Below are 14,263 nucleotides of genomic sequence, written 5' to 3' on the forward strand. Positions count from 1 at the left end.
GCCATGTATGGTTCTGTTGGTGACAGGAGTTCCAAGTCTGTTTGGATCAAATGATAAGAACAATTAGTGGAATCTCTGAGATTTGGTGTGATATAAGTTATAGGTAAGAGCACATTTACAATCCAATGTAAGGAGTGTCGAATATGGGTGAGAATATGGTCTTGGAAAGAAGATCGGGAGAACTATGGACTGATTTAGATAAAACTCTGAAGGGCAGATTTTCAAAACTAAAATCTGCCTTTAATGTACTCGCTAAACCGGTTCCAGCCAATTTAGCATGTATGTATTTTAGCAGATCATCAATATGGCTTAGCGAGGTCTTTTCCGAGTTTTCTGACAGTCTCCGATACTGCCATGCAAATGTAATACAACAAGGTCATTAATATTAAAATTATCATTCAGAGCGATTCTCTATAAATCACCGAGTGATTCTCTAACCTCGTTGTGCCACATTTGCAGCCAAAATTTACCGACAGGTCTGAGCTGTCGTTGCCTTACTTTCTGATCGGTGCTCGAGCGCCGATTGGCTCAGGCACTGACAGGAAAGGAAGATTTAATAGCTCAGATCCCCCACCCCACGCAAATTAAAATAATATAAAAACAACAAAAAAAACCCCCACCAAATTGAACATTGGAAGAAGGGATGCTCACTCTCTCCTGCCACATTGCACAATTACTCTGCACTGCTAAGCATCCCCACCACTACGCAAATTAAAATAATTTTAAAAAACCCCAAAAACCTAAATTGAAGTTCAGCAGAAAAGATGCCCACTCTCTCCTGCCATGTCACAAATACTAATAACCCCCTCTCCTGTTGCCGACACTAATAACCCCCTCTCCCGCTGCCAAGCAACACTCTGACAACCCCCCCCCCCCCGGCAGGAGGAGAGATGCCCGCTTTCTCCCGTTGCCACGCAACAGACACCCAGACAACACTCCCCCCCCCCGGCAGAAGAAGAGATGCCCACTCCTTCCCGCCTACAAGCAACTGCACCTCCCAACAGCGGGAGAGATGCAAACCCCCCCCCCCATGCCTCAGATGACCCCCGCCCTCTCCCCCTTACCTTACTTAGATAGCTGGCCAGAGGAATCCCTACTCCCTCTGGCCAGAAGGCCTGCCTCTTCATAATGGTGGGCCTCCCCCTGAGGCTCTGATTGGACAAGGCGCCTAAGGCCCCTCCCCTAAATGTACTACCCCTAAATGGCTCTCTGTCCTATTTTGACAAGCAGTTCTCCCCAGCAATCCCACTGCACCACTAAGTCTGTATGTGTTCCCCGTTTTTATACTCTTTATTGTAGAAGTTTGATAAGCGGAATATCAAATTTTAATAAAACATGGAACTTGAACTTGGAGGGTTGTTGTGGTGTATGTTGCTTGGCGACAGGAAAGAGTGGGCATCTCTCCTGCTGCCGGGGTGTGCTGCTTGGTGGCAGGAGAGAGTGGTCATCTCTCTCGCTGTTGGTTGCTTGACTTTGGCAGCTCGATTTATTGTTTTTCTGGGTTCTTTTTGCATATATTCTGCACATGTGCCCATCGCTATCACCAATGGTGGGCACATGCAAATTTAGCGAATCTTCACTATTCTCTGTCAATCTCAGTTGCATGAGATTTTTTTGGAGAATGGCTCGCTTTTTTAAAAATTGCTACTATAACAGCTGTGACAGAGGCCTGTCGGTTTTTAACATGACTTTTTGATAATCTAGGCCTGAGACAACCAAATGAACTTGGGATAAGTGCGAAGAACTACTCTGTTATGGTAAGAATGTTGTATAAGGTGGATCTACACAAGAGCTTGAAGTTCGCTGACTCAACATCCAGTGAAAACGCTGCTGTTTGAGAGAATATAAGTAAGTCCTTGCATTTATTGAAGGCAGGTTCTTTTTATTGTATTTCTGCAAAATGAGTAGAGATAATACTAGAGTAATTTTACAGGAGTTTTATTCTATTATATGTTGTTCATTTGTTACAATCTGATTATTGTGTGTTTTATTTGTAACCCACGCAGAACTGTGAATGCAGCGGGCTATAAATTTATAAATAAATAGCAATAAGGAAGGTTGCTTTCCAAGTAAGATGTTTTAAGGGATGAAGATGAGTGGTTCAAAAGGAGACTTCAGAGTGGAGTATGAAAAGCACTAATAGCACCGAGATGCTCTGACTGAAATTGTTTTAAATCCAGAGTTAGAAAGGTGTAGAAGATAATCTAGGATTGATGGAAGAGGACAGTTAATCAGATCCAGTCACTTATTACACCAGATGGTGAAATGAGTAGCGATGTGTGGAAGGCTTCCTAGAGGCTTCAATGATGGCTGACATCGGGACAGATAATGCAAAGTATAAGGTGGATCTACACATAAGGTATACAGTATAAGGTGGATCCTGTTTGATTCAGGAAAAATTTTTAAATTCAATTTGATTTTGCCAATTAAAATCAATTTTTTTTTATTCAATACGATTCACTTTCTATGATATAGTTTTAAAATTAGCTACGGATTTAGGTTCAATCAGATAAAAGCTGGCAGTGCCCACTGTTCTGTTGCTATGTCTGGGTGGCCAGTCCATTACAGGACTGGCCCCTACCACATCCAAATGGTCTTGTTCTGGGCGTTTTGGACTTGGATTAAATTTTGGTTGAAAATGTGGTATAAAGATAGATATCCTGGCAGTCTGGGTGCCCCAATACCTGCCTGCCTACCAGCCACTAGAACTGCCTGCCCTGTCCTGGCCTACCACTAGACCACCAGATGGGGGACAAGGCAGGGTGGTGGGACAGCGTACACTATTTGGTTCAGAATTTTTTTCTTCGCTTTTCCTCCTCTAAATCTAGGGTGCATCTTATGGTCAGGTGCGTCATATGGAGCGAAAAATACAGTATTTTTCAGCCTTTTCACCCCCACCCCTTCTTTGCCCTCTCCAACTCCATATTGGCACTGTCAAGTATAAACAAAACAAACACGGTTAGGTCCTAGCTTGCACTTGCTGTCTAACACCAGCTCTGGCATAATACACATTTCAAATCTGACATATTACAATCACAAAATAGAAAATAAAATTATTTTTCTCCTTTTGTTGTCTGGTAATTTATTATTTAAATCATGTCGATCCCAGGAGCAGGTTTCTTTTTGTCTTCTGTTAACTTGCTCACCAGGGTCTCTTGCCCATTTGACATTTTCTTCTTTCTCCGTGCTCACCATCCATCTTCCATCGCTGTACCTTCCCCTTCCTTTCTCTCTCGTCCCCCCTGCATGTCCAGCACCCCCTAAGGGTACAGTCATAAGGAAAAATTTCTGCCTGACCCCTCTTCTCATGTCCTCTTCTGCCCCCAGTTACCCCTAGCAGTTTGTGAGGGGCCAGCACACTCTCTCTCTTCTCTCCAACCCCCCACCCCATGTGGCCAGCACCCCCCTCTCTCTCTTCCCTTCCCTCCAGCCCATATGCCTAGCACACTTCCACCAGCTCCAGCTTCAACCAGTCAAACTGCTCCTCCCTCCCTGTAGGTCCAACATTCTCTCCCCCTTCTGGATCTTCCCTCAGCTTCCCTCCCCACCAGGTTCATTGGCAGCAGCAACACAACCCCCACATGGGTCCGAGTCTGGCAGCAGTGTCCCCTTACCACTCCTCCCCTGAAAGTAGTGTGGGTCCGATGGTGGAGATGTAATGTCTCTCAGTTTTTGGGATGGCAGTCTCGTAGCCTGAGACCATTGGGTCAAAAATGCCCATTGGAGGTTCCCAGAGATGTAGACAGGCAAAAGGAGTTATGTGTACTGCAGAGGCCATGTGGCTAATGAGTCGTAGCAAGAGGAAACTTTTTGGCAAAACAGAGTATTGAGTATTTGTTGAAGTAGCAAAGCATGAGATCTGAAGTTGTGTCCATGAGGGCTCTGATGAACTCTAGATTTTGTGTGATTTTGAGATAGGATTTCTCTTAGTTGATTGAAAATCTCAGGAGTTCCAGAAGATGAACTGTTGCATTTATGGTCTGGAAGTCTTAATCAACCAGTTGTCCAGATAAGGGAGCATGTGAAAATTGTACGAGTGAAAGAATGCAGCTACTACTACTAAGCACTTCGTGAAAACTCTGGGTGCACATGCCAGACCAAATTGAAGCACCTTGTACTGAAAGAGACATATTCCCTGTGAATGGGAATGTGTGTGTAGGCTTCCTTGAGGTGTAGGGAGTAGAACAAGTCGTTCTTCTCTAAATAGTAGTAATAAGGTTCCCAGAGAGACCATGCAAAACTGCTCCTTCACTAAATATTTGTTGAGAGCTTGGAAGTCTAGAATTGAATGGATGCCTCCAGTCTTTTTTGGTATGAGAAAATATTTGGAGTAGAATCCTTGGACCCTCTCCTGCAGAGTTTCTATGGCAGAGTCTTAGGGGATGGTTGAGAAAACACTGGCCATGCTCTCTAGAAGGAAGTCAGATAGACTGCCGCTCTTTGGACTGAGATGGTGGCTCTGTTGCCTGAGTCGCCTTTGAGCGGTTGGGCAAGTGGACATAGAAGGTTGGTGAAACCTATGCTTCAAATAAAGAGGTTAAACATTTAGAAATATTTGAATATTTCCTTGGCTGCTGAGGCTGATTTTGAGGAGAATAAGTTTGTTATGCAATCAGTAAGACGTTCGATGTTGTATGTGGCCTCCTCTAAGCAGTCTCCAAACAAATAATCTCCTGTACAAGATATGTTAGAGAGACAGTCTTGAACGATAAGAATCTAAATCTGAGATCCTTAGCCATGCTTGTCTTGCATGGTGATGGAGACTGCAGCAGTTTGAGATGTAATACTGGATGCTTCAAAATGTAGAGCAAACCATGTACTTTCTGGTTTCTAGAAGATCATGCATCAGGTGTTGAAAAGGAGGAAGATGTTCTGATGGCATGTATTTATCATACTGGGACATCTTTAGGATGAGAGACTTCAAGTAAAAGATAATGTAAAAATTGTAACTTAATATCCTGTTTGCCAGCATAGAGCCATGAAACACTGCAGCCAAATTTATCCAAAAGAGTACTGGCATATGTTAAGAACATAAGAAATGCCTCCGCTGGGTCAGACCTGAGGTCCATCATGCCCAGCAGTCCGCTCACGCGGCGGCCCAACAGGTTCCGGACCTGTGCAGTAAACCTCTATCTATACCCTTCTATCCCCTTTTCCAGCAGTTCTGGAACTCTTTGCTCTCTTCAAGGCAGACTCTAATACCAAAGACTGATGTTGCAATTGTGGTTAGTCAAATCCAGGGCAAGACTGGATTGGTAAAGTGTCCAATTTGTGTGGAGCCACTGGAACTGAAAGTAAAGATTACCAATTCTTAAATAAGGCTTCCTTCATGAGGTTGTGAAGAGGAACCTTAATGTAGTCTTTGGACCACTCTTTGTAATTGAGGGCATTCATAAGCTCTGTTCACAGCTCTGTCTCTGACTCCTGTTTATTGGGAGTGCTTGGCCCATTTGTTGTAAGAATTTTGTAAAGGAGAGACTCTCTGGGGGTGACCTTCGACAAGGCAATGTTGGAGATGAATCTGAAGGCATCCCATAAGACTAATCTGCTGAAAGTTCTGAATAATCAGTAAAAGAGCTTATAGACAAGTCAGAGTCTTTAATGTCAGGCCTTGCAGAGAGATCGACAGAGGAGAGTAATGTGTCAAGGCGAGCTCAGAGTCGACTGTCGATGTGAGTATCGAGATGAATGTTGAGAGGAGCATTGAGAGTGAGATGATAAACTGCGTTCCTTAGTTGACGATGTATGCCTTGATGTAGAACCTTGATGTCCTGGGTGTCCGAGCTTGATGCCTCGATGGAGCTCTAGGGCTTTGCTCAGACTAAGTTGAGGCTGAGGCTTTGGAAGCAGAAATTAGTACTGAATGCATCTGCAGTAGCCCAGCTAATTCTTTCTGCAATGGCATACAAAGCTGTTCTTGCAGAGATGACGCTGGTACCGATGTCTGATGTTGGCAAGAATACGTTAGGCACTGGTTGTATTAGTGTGTCGAGGTTTGCCTCAGAGGAGACACCAACTACAAGCAAGGCAATTTGGCACTGGAACGTCGACACTTGGGAGTACATCGATGGTTGACTATGCTTGAGACAATTCTTGAGATGATGTTGATACCTGCTTTGAGGAGGAAAGGCATTTATGCTTCTTAGCTTTCTTATGAGTTTCCCCCAAAGCAGATAGCACCATTCAAGAAGAGGTGGAACGGGTTTGTCGATACAGATAAAGCTGACCCCCAAAGTTTTTCATACAGTGACTTCCTGGCTTTAAGTGGCTTCTTCTGCAATTTATGGCCTCTTTTACAAAGCTGTGCGACAACAGCCCTGAAGCCCTATTAATCTCTATGGGCTTCGGGGCCGTTAGCGCGGCTTTGTAAAAGAGGCCTTTAGAGCAGAACAAACAGGAATTGTCTAGGCACTGGACATATCAATTATGCAGGTCTGTACCTGAAATGGTCTTTTGACCAGGAAATTCTGACATTGAAGGAAAAACCGCCTGTGTGAGGTCAAAGTCCATGGTCCAAGGAGGTTTAGTTGATGGTAAGCTGAAAATAGATTGATGCTCCCGGCCTAAAAACAGGCTGGAAAGGGTCCAAAAACCCAAAACAAAGAGTTGGTACAAAAATTAAAATTTTTACACTGAATGAAAGTAATAAAATTAAAAAATGACAAAAATAATGGGTGAAAAACAATGTGAATGCACAAAAAACATAGTTTCTCTAAGTGCATCAAACTTCTAAGAAACAGTTTTTCAGCACCACAGAAAACTGAGAACTGAAGATCCCATGAGCCGATATTGGGTGGGAAGGCACAAATGCATGTGTGGTATGGGCAATTTCAAGACTTTTAAAGTGACAGTACACTTTTGCACTGTGACGGGCTCCAGGGATGACGTCTTCCACCTGTGAGAATATGTTGCCTGCTTGTCATCTGATAACTAAGGGAACTGGTTATGATTCCCACTGTAGCATCTTGTGATTCTGGGCAAGTCACTTAACCCTCCATTGCCCCAGGTACTCAAATACCTGTATATAATATGTAAACTGCCTTGATTGTAACCACAGAAAGATGGTATATCAAATCCCATTCCATTTCTCCTTTCCTCCATTAATACCACTCTCCAATGTAGTAAACTGACTCTTGAATGAAGCCTCATATATCACTGGCTGAGGTTTTGGTTTCAGTTCCTTGACTACATCAGGTAATCAAGTATGCATGACATTTCAGGGTGTATAAGGGTGACCTAGCTATCAGTACATACCTCTTCAATGTTTCGTATCCAGTTCTTAATATTGTCAAAAGATTTCTCATTTGTAATGTCATATACCAACATGATACCCTGTAGAATATCAGAGAGAAGAGGAGAAAAAAAAATGGAGACAACTGGGTCTAAACACGGATATGGCAGAGCAGAGATGGCCAAAACCAAATTCAAAAGTGTTAATTCAAAAGTGACTTACATATGGTCATTCCAGGGTTAATTTTATAAAGTGATTTGGTTGAGTAAACTGTTTTAATACATTGTGCTTCTGTTTTTTAAGATCTAAGTTATCATCCTATTTCTGGGAACTCCTATACTTATAACTGTAGGTTCTTAGAAGCACATATACAAAGTTACTCAGGAACAGGTGTAACTTGGTATGGCAGCTTTCCAGTTGGCTAGTTAAAAAAAAAAAGTAGTATATGTATCTATGTGCCTTGCTATAAAATTAACAGGCAGAAAATTTGTGCAAAGATATGACTTTCTAAATATATGTGTATACTAACTGTAAGATATATTGTATGTGGAATAATTTTCAAAAATGTCCTAGCTTTTTCTCCCACCCATATATTACGAAGCACATGCACAGAATTAGCCCCTCTCAGGACATAAACTTGTGCACAAAAGTTTACCCAGACTATGTGTATGTAATTTTTTATTTAAGGCTATTTCTGTGTTTAACCCACTGTTATACCCAAATAAATGCCCATTAAAAATTAATCCCCGAATGCAGACAGTTTTGTTTCCGAGGTAACAGATTTTTGCAGGATCTTACGAAGAACCTGACAATGGGAACCAATCCTTGAAAAACAATAGCCAGCCAGGAAGAATTGTCCTCTCTGGGTTAGTACTGCAAATTTAACAGGTGTACAGCAATACTTGAAAGGGTCCAGAGGAGAGCAACACGAATGATTAAGGGCATGGAAAACCTTTCATACACTGAAAGATTGGAGAGGCTGGGGCTCTTCTCCCTGGAAAAGCGGAGACTCAGAGGAGACATGATAGAGACCTACAAGATCATGAAGGGCATAGAGAAAGTAGAGAGGGATAGATTCTTCAAACTTTCAAAACATATAAGAACAAGAGGGCATTTTGAAAAATTGGAAGGGGATAGAGTCAAAACAAATGCTAGGAAGTTTTTCTTTACCCAGCGTGTGGTGGACACCTGGAATGCACTTCCAGAGGACGTAATAGGACAGAGTATGGTACTGGAGTTCAAGAAAGGGTTGGACAATTTCCTGCTGAAGAAAGGGATAAAGGGGTATAGATAGGGGGCTACTGCGCAGGTCCTGGACCTGTTGGGCTGCTGCGTGAGCGGACTGCTGGGCACGATGGACCTCGGGTCTGACCCAGTGGAGGAATTGCTTATGTTCTTATGTTCTAAATGATAATAGATAAAGACCTGAATGGTTCATCCAATTTGCCCTATAAATTACATGCATTACAATTTCATGATTAAATTAAAGGGCTCCTTTTACAAAGGTGCGCTAGGGTTTTTAGCGCATGCACCTGATTAGCGCACGCTATAGTGTGTGCTAGCCGAAAAACCATCGCCTGCTCAAGAGGAGGCAGTAGTGGCTAGCTTGTGCGGCATTTTAGCACGCGCTATTCCGCGCGTTAAGGCCCTAACACATCTATGTAAAAGGAGCCCAAAGTGTCTTTTTTCTTTGTTATTTCTGGGCCATAGACCTTAGATGTCTGCTCGGTACTGTCCTTAGGATCCAACTACTGGAGTTGCCAAAGCTCACTCATGCCTATCCAAACCATCTCATCGTTTGCGGGATTCAGACTGTGAAAGTCTGTCTAGCACTGTCCTCATGTTCCAAATTGCTGGGGCTCCCATTCTAGTCTCACACACCTTCCTTAACTCCAGGACCAACAGCAATTTAAAACACCATTTCCATCCTCTCAAGGAGTACGATGAGTTCCTAGGACCACATATCTGGAACAGTCTACCAGCTTACCTGCAACGACTTCCTACACATTGCCTGTTCCCTAAACTAAATTAAAAACATATTTCTTCCCCCAGTAGACTCTACTCTGCCCCAGCCCTCTTGCAGACTGCCATCCCTTAAGCTTATCCGGCAGTGTTAATCTCACCTCTCTACAACACTGTACCACAAATGTAACCATCTTGCTGTAAGCCACAATGATTCCCTGTTGAAAATTGTGGGATATAAGAAGTTGTATAGTATTGTATCGAAGCCCTCCCAAGCCCATCTTAAACTGAATTGCCATATACGAGAAACAGATCATGCAAGTCTACTCGTTACTGGCCTTAATTCTTCAATTTATATCACTCATATTCTAATTAGAGATCCTCTGTGTTCATCCCACGCTTTTTAAATTTTGTTACCATTTTCCTTTTCACCAGCTCCCTCAGGAGGGCATTCACCATCTTCTCTGTAAAAAGGAATTTCCTAACATTACTCCTAAGTCCACCTCCCTGCAACCTCAATTTATGTCCTCTAGTTTTACCTATTTCCCTTCTCTGGAAAAGATTTGGTTCTATATTAAAAGTACCTTTCAAGTATTTAAATGTCTGTATCATATCACCCTATCCCTCCTCTTTTCTAGAGTATACATGTTCATTGTAAGTCTTTTGGCGCATAACCCATACCATTTTCATCGCCTTCCTCTGGACTGCTTCAAGTTTTCTTATATCCTTAGCCAGATATGGCCTCCAAAACTGAACACAATACTACAAGTGGGATCTCACTAACAACCTATACAGGGGCATCAACACCTCCTTTCTTCTACTTGTTACATCTCTCTCTATACAGCCTAGCATCCTTCTGGCTACAACCACCATGTCACACTATTTCATCATCTTCAGATTAGAAAGCTGCATGGGAATGGGGCAGACGGGAATCCTGCGGAATCCGTGGGGATTCTGTAAGGGTCCCCCCCTTGGTCAGTGGGGATCTAGCGGGGATGAAGGGCTCCCATGGGTGTGTTATCTCACATCCAAGCAGTGCCTCCTTCCTTCCAGACGTACTTCCTTCTTTACAAAGCCATGGGCAGCATTTCCTGCATGCTAGCTGCAGCTGACCCAGAAGTTTTCCCTGACGTTAGATCTGGTGTCAGAGAGAAGGTTTCCAGGTCAGCCTTGTGCAGAGTGTAGGAACCATTGCCTGCGGCTTTGTGAAGAAGTGCGGCAGGAAGAAGGAAGCCTACTTGGACAGCTCTGGTACACACCCGCGAGAGGGGAGCATGAACTTGGGACACAGAAGGGAGGAGGTGAATGAGCGAGCGCACACTTTGTGACAAGGAAGGGAGACAGAGGGCATGAACTTGGGACAAAGGAGGGAGGGGGAAGAAGTGTGTTGGGAAATGAGAGGGGCACAAATTTGGAACAAAGATAGGAAGGAAAGAAGGAAGGAGGGTGGGGGCATGAACAGAAGCGAGGGAGGGAGCATGTTTGGCCACAGAAGGGAAGGAGGAAGGGGGCATGAACTTGCGACACAGAAGGGAAGGAGAAAGGGAAGGGAATGAGGTGGGGAGGGAATAGCAAGGGAGAATTGCTGGGCATGGGTATGTGAGTGAGAGGGAAAGATGGTACACATGGGGAAAAGAAGAAAGAAGTATTGAGCATTGGAAGGGAGAGAATTGTTGAACATGGTGATGGGGAGAAAAGTGAGATGCATAGGGAAGAGAAAGATGAGAGAGAAATGTTGGATATGGTGATGGAGAGGGATCAGTAGGACAGATTGAAAGGGATGCAAGAGGGAGGAATGTTAGACATGGTGGCGGAGGAAATTGAGGGAGAGATGTGGAATGGTGTTGGAGAGGGGTAATAGAAGGAGAAATGTTGGGCATGGAGCTGGTGGGCAGGGGCGAAAGATCCTGCACCTGGTCCGGGAGATAAGAGAGGGAGAAATGTAGGATGTGGCGGGAGAGATGAACCCTGAATCCCTCTCGCTCTCTTTCACCCCACTCCATTTGCAGCAAGGGAGGGAATGAGAGAAAGAAAGATGATGGAGAAAAGAGAGAGAGACTGACAGACAGACAGAGAAGTTGCACATGAGAGTGGAGGAGAGAGGAAGAAATGTTGTGCAGGAGTGGGGAGGGAAAAAAGAGGGAAAATGATCCAGGATAGAAGGGAGTGAGGATGCTGTACAATGGAAGGGAGGGAAGAGAGAGAAATGCTGGACCTTGTTAGGAAGGACCAATGGACAGCAACCGCTTGAAGAAGAATTTGCAGAAGACAGGAAAGCAGGAGAGAGAAACTGGAACCAACTTGATGGAAAAATAAATCTCCAGAAAACAAAAAGGTAAAAAAAGGAATTTATTGACTGAAATAGTTAGCTTTGGGAAATGTATAAAGCAGATGCATTTCCTTTTCTGTTGAACACAATACAAAACAAAGCAAAGGGACAATGAGCAAATTTGGAATCCTTTTTAACCGAGAAGGTGCTCAGAACCAATGAATGGTAAGAAAATCGCCAAACTGGGGACAAACCCCTGTAAGTGCTTTCAAGAGTCTATCATCGCACCATCTTCAATCGGTAGAAAGGTTTAAATTGTGTCTGAATAATTATATAATTTTAAAGTGTCCATTTCTTAATGAAACTTATCTTCAATAAAAGTGCAAACATGTTGAAGAACTTAACTTGACAATAAAGGTGAGGTAGTTAGGAAGTTGTCTCACTCCAGCGGGCCTCACGCGTTTCGCCAGTGGCTTCCTCAGAGAACCCCCTCACGCTGGCTATAACAGATGAGTAAAACTCCTTCCTCACTCTTCGCCCATAATTGCTACAGGAAGTGTAGCAATTATGGGCAAAGAGTAATTGCTCTGAATAAATGTCATTCTGATTGGTTGGTATGTGAATTAATTAAGAAATATTCTTGATTACTGGGTTGTCTATATATCAGTAGCAGAAAAACAAACAAATACTACTTCAGCTTGTTCCAATCCAAAAGGAAATGAGGTGTACTGGAATTGCTCAATTCTACCACTTCAGATCCTCCACCAAGTTCTAACATTTAATATATAGAAATAAAACTAACGTAAAGTACAGTTACTTACCATATCAGGTGTTATCCAGGGACAGCAGGCAGATATTCTTAACTGATGGGTGACAGCACCGACGGAGCCCCGGTACGGACAATTTTAGAGTGATTGCACTCTAAGAACTTAGAAAGTTCTAGTTAGGCCGCACCGCGCATGTGCGAATGCCTTCCCGCCTGAAGGAGGCGCGCGGTCCCCAGTCTGGATAAGCCAGCTAAGAAGCCAACCCGGGGAGGTGGGTGGGACATAAGAATATTTGCCTGCTGTCCCTGGATAACACCTGTTACGGTAAGTAACTGTGCTTTATCCCAGGACAAGCAGGCAGCATATTCTTAACTGATGAGTGACCTCCAAGCTAACAAAAAGAGGGATGGAGGGAAGGTTGGCCATTAGGAAAATAAATTTTGTAAAACAGATTAGCCGAAGTGTCAATCCCGTCTGGAGAATGCATCCAGACAATAATGAGATGTGAAAGTATGAACTGAGGACCAAGTAGCAGCCTTGCAGATTTCCTCAATAGGAGTTGATCTGAGGAAAGCTACAGACGCTGCCATAGCTCTAACCTTATGGGCTGTGACAGAACCTTCCAGTGGCAGTCCGGTCTGAGCATAACAGAACGAGATGCAAGCAGCAAGCCAATTGGATAACGTACGTTTAGAAACAGGATGTCTCAACTTATTTGGATCAAAGGACAGAAAAAGTTGGGGAGACGATCTGTGAGGCTTAGTGCGCTCTAAATAGTAAGCCAAAGCACGCTTACAGTCCAAAGTATGCAAAGCCTGTTCTCCAGGATGAGAATGAGGTTTCGGGAAGAATACAGGCAGGACAATGGCCTGGTTAAGATGAAAGTCAGATACAATCTTAGGGAGGAACTTTGGATGTGTACGCAAAACCACCTTGTCATGGTGAAAGACTGTGAAAGATAGATCGGCAACTAGTGCATGCAATTCACTGACCCCCCTGGCAGAGGTGAGAGCAATAAGGAAGACCACTTTCCAAGTGAGAAATTTGAAATGAGCTGTAGCCAATGGTTCAAAAGGAGGCTTCATTATGGCGGAAAGAACCACATTAAGATCCCAGACCACAGGAGGGGGCTTGAGAGGTGGTTTCACATTGAAAAGTCCCCGCATGAATCTGGAAACCAAAGGATGAGCAGTAAGAGGTTTTCTGTGAACTGGCTCATGAAAAGCAGTAATGGCACTGAGGTGGACTCTGATAGAAGTAGATTTGAGACCAGAGTTAGACAAAGAAAGGAGATAATCCAACACTAATTCTACTGCTAGCGAAGTTGGATCATGATGATGCAGAAGGCACCAGGAAGAAAACCGGGTCCACTTCTGTTGATAGCATTGAAGAGTGGCCGGCTTCCTGGAAGCATCAAGAATAGAACGGACAGGCTGAGAAAGAAGTGAATAAGCTGAGGTCAGCCCGAGAGATATCAAGCTGTCAGGTGCAGAGACTGTAGGTTGGGATGTAGGAGGGACTGCTGATGCTGAGTAAGCAGAGAAGGAAACAGTGGAAGAAGTATGGGCTCCCGGGAACTGAGTTGAAGCAGAAGGGAGAACCAATGCTGCCTGGGCCACCGTGGAGCGATGAGAATCATGGTGGCTTGTTCCCTCTTGAGCTTGAACAAGGTCCGCAACATGAGAGGCAGAGGAGGAAATGCATAAAGGAATAGATTGGTCCAATCCAGGAGAAACGCATCTGCTGCCAGACGGTGAGGGGAGTAGAGTCTGGAGCAAAATTGGGGCAGTTGATGATTTTGAGGAGCTGCAAAAAGGTCCACCTGAGGAGTGCCCCATTGAGTGAAAATGAACTGGAGAGTTATGGGGTCGAGAGTCTATTGGTGAGGTTGGAAAATTCTGCTGAGATTGTCTGCTAAGGAATTCTGCTCTCCCTGGATGTAGACAGCTTTCAGGAATAAATGGCGAGCTGTTGCCCAAGACCAAATCTTTTGGGCCTCCTGACAAAACAGGCGAGAGCCTGTCCCACCCTGTT

The 14,263-nt window shown here is 44.0% G+C and overlaps 1 protein-coding gene across 1 annotated transcript in view; it reads right to left on the reverse strand.

Moving 5' to 3' along the window:
* Nucleotides 1–14,263, reverse strand: part of RAB8A (RAB8A, member RAS oncogene family) — a 73,936-nt gene that overhangs the window by 27,188 nt on the left and 32,485 nt on the right. Inside the window, 1 exon segment of the mRNA XM_033957274.1 lies at nt 7,255–7,332. Within this exon segment, the coding sequence (XP_033813165.1) occupies nt 7,255–7,332 (78 nt within the window).

Source organism: Geotrypetes seraphini, chromosome 8 (genome assembly GCF_902459505.1).
Source record: "Geotrypetes seraphini chromosome 8, aGeoSer1.1, whole genome shotgun sequence".
In the NCBI taxonomy this organism is placed as follows: Eukaryota; Metazoa; Chordata; class Amphibia; order Gymnophiona; family Dermophiidae; genus Geotrypetes; species Geotrypetes seraphini.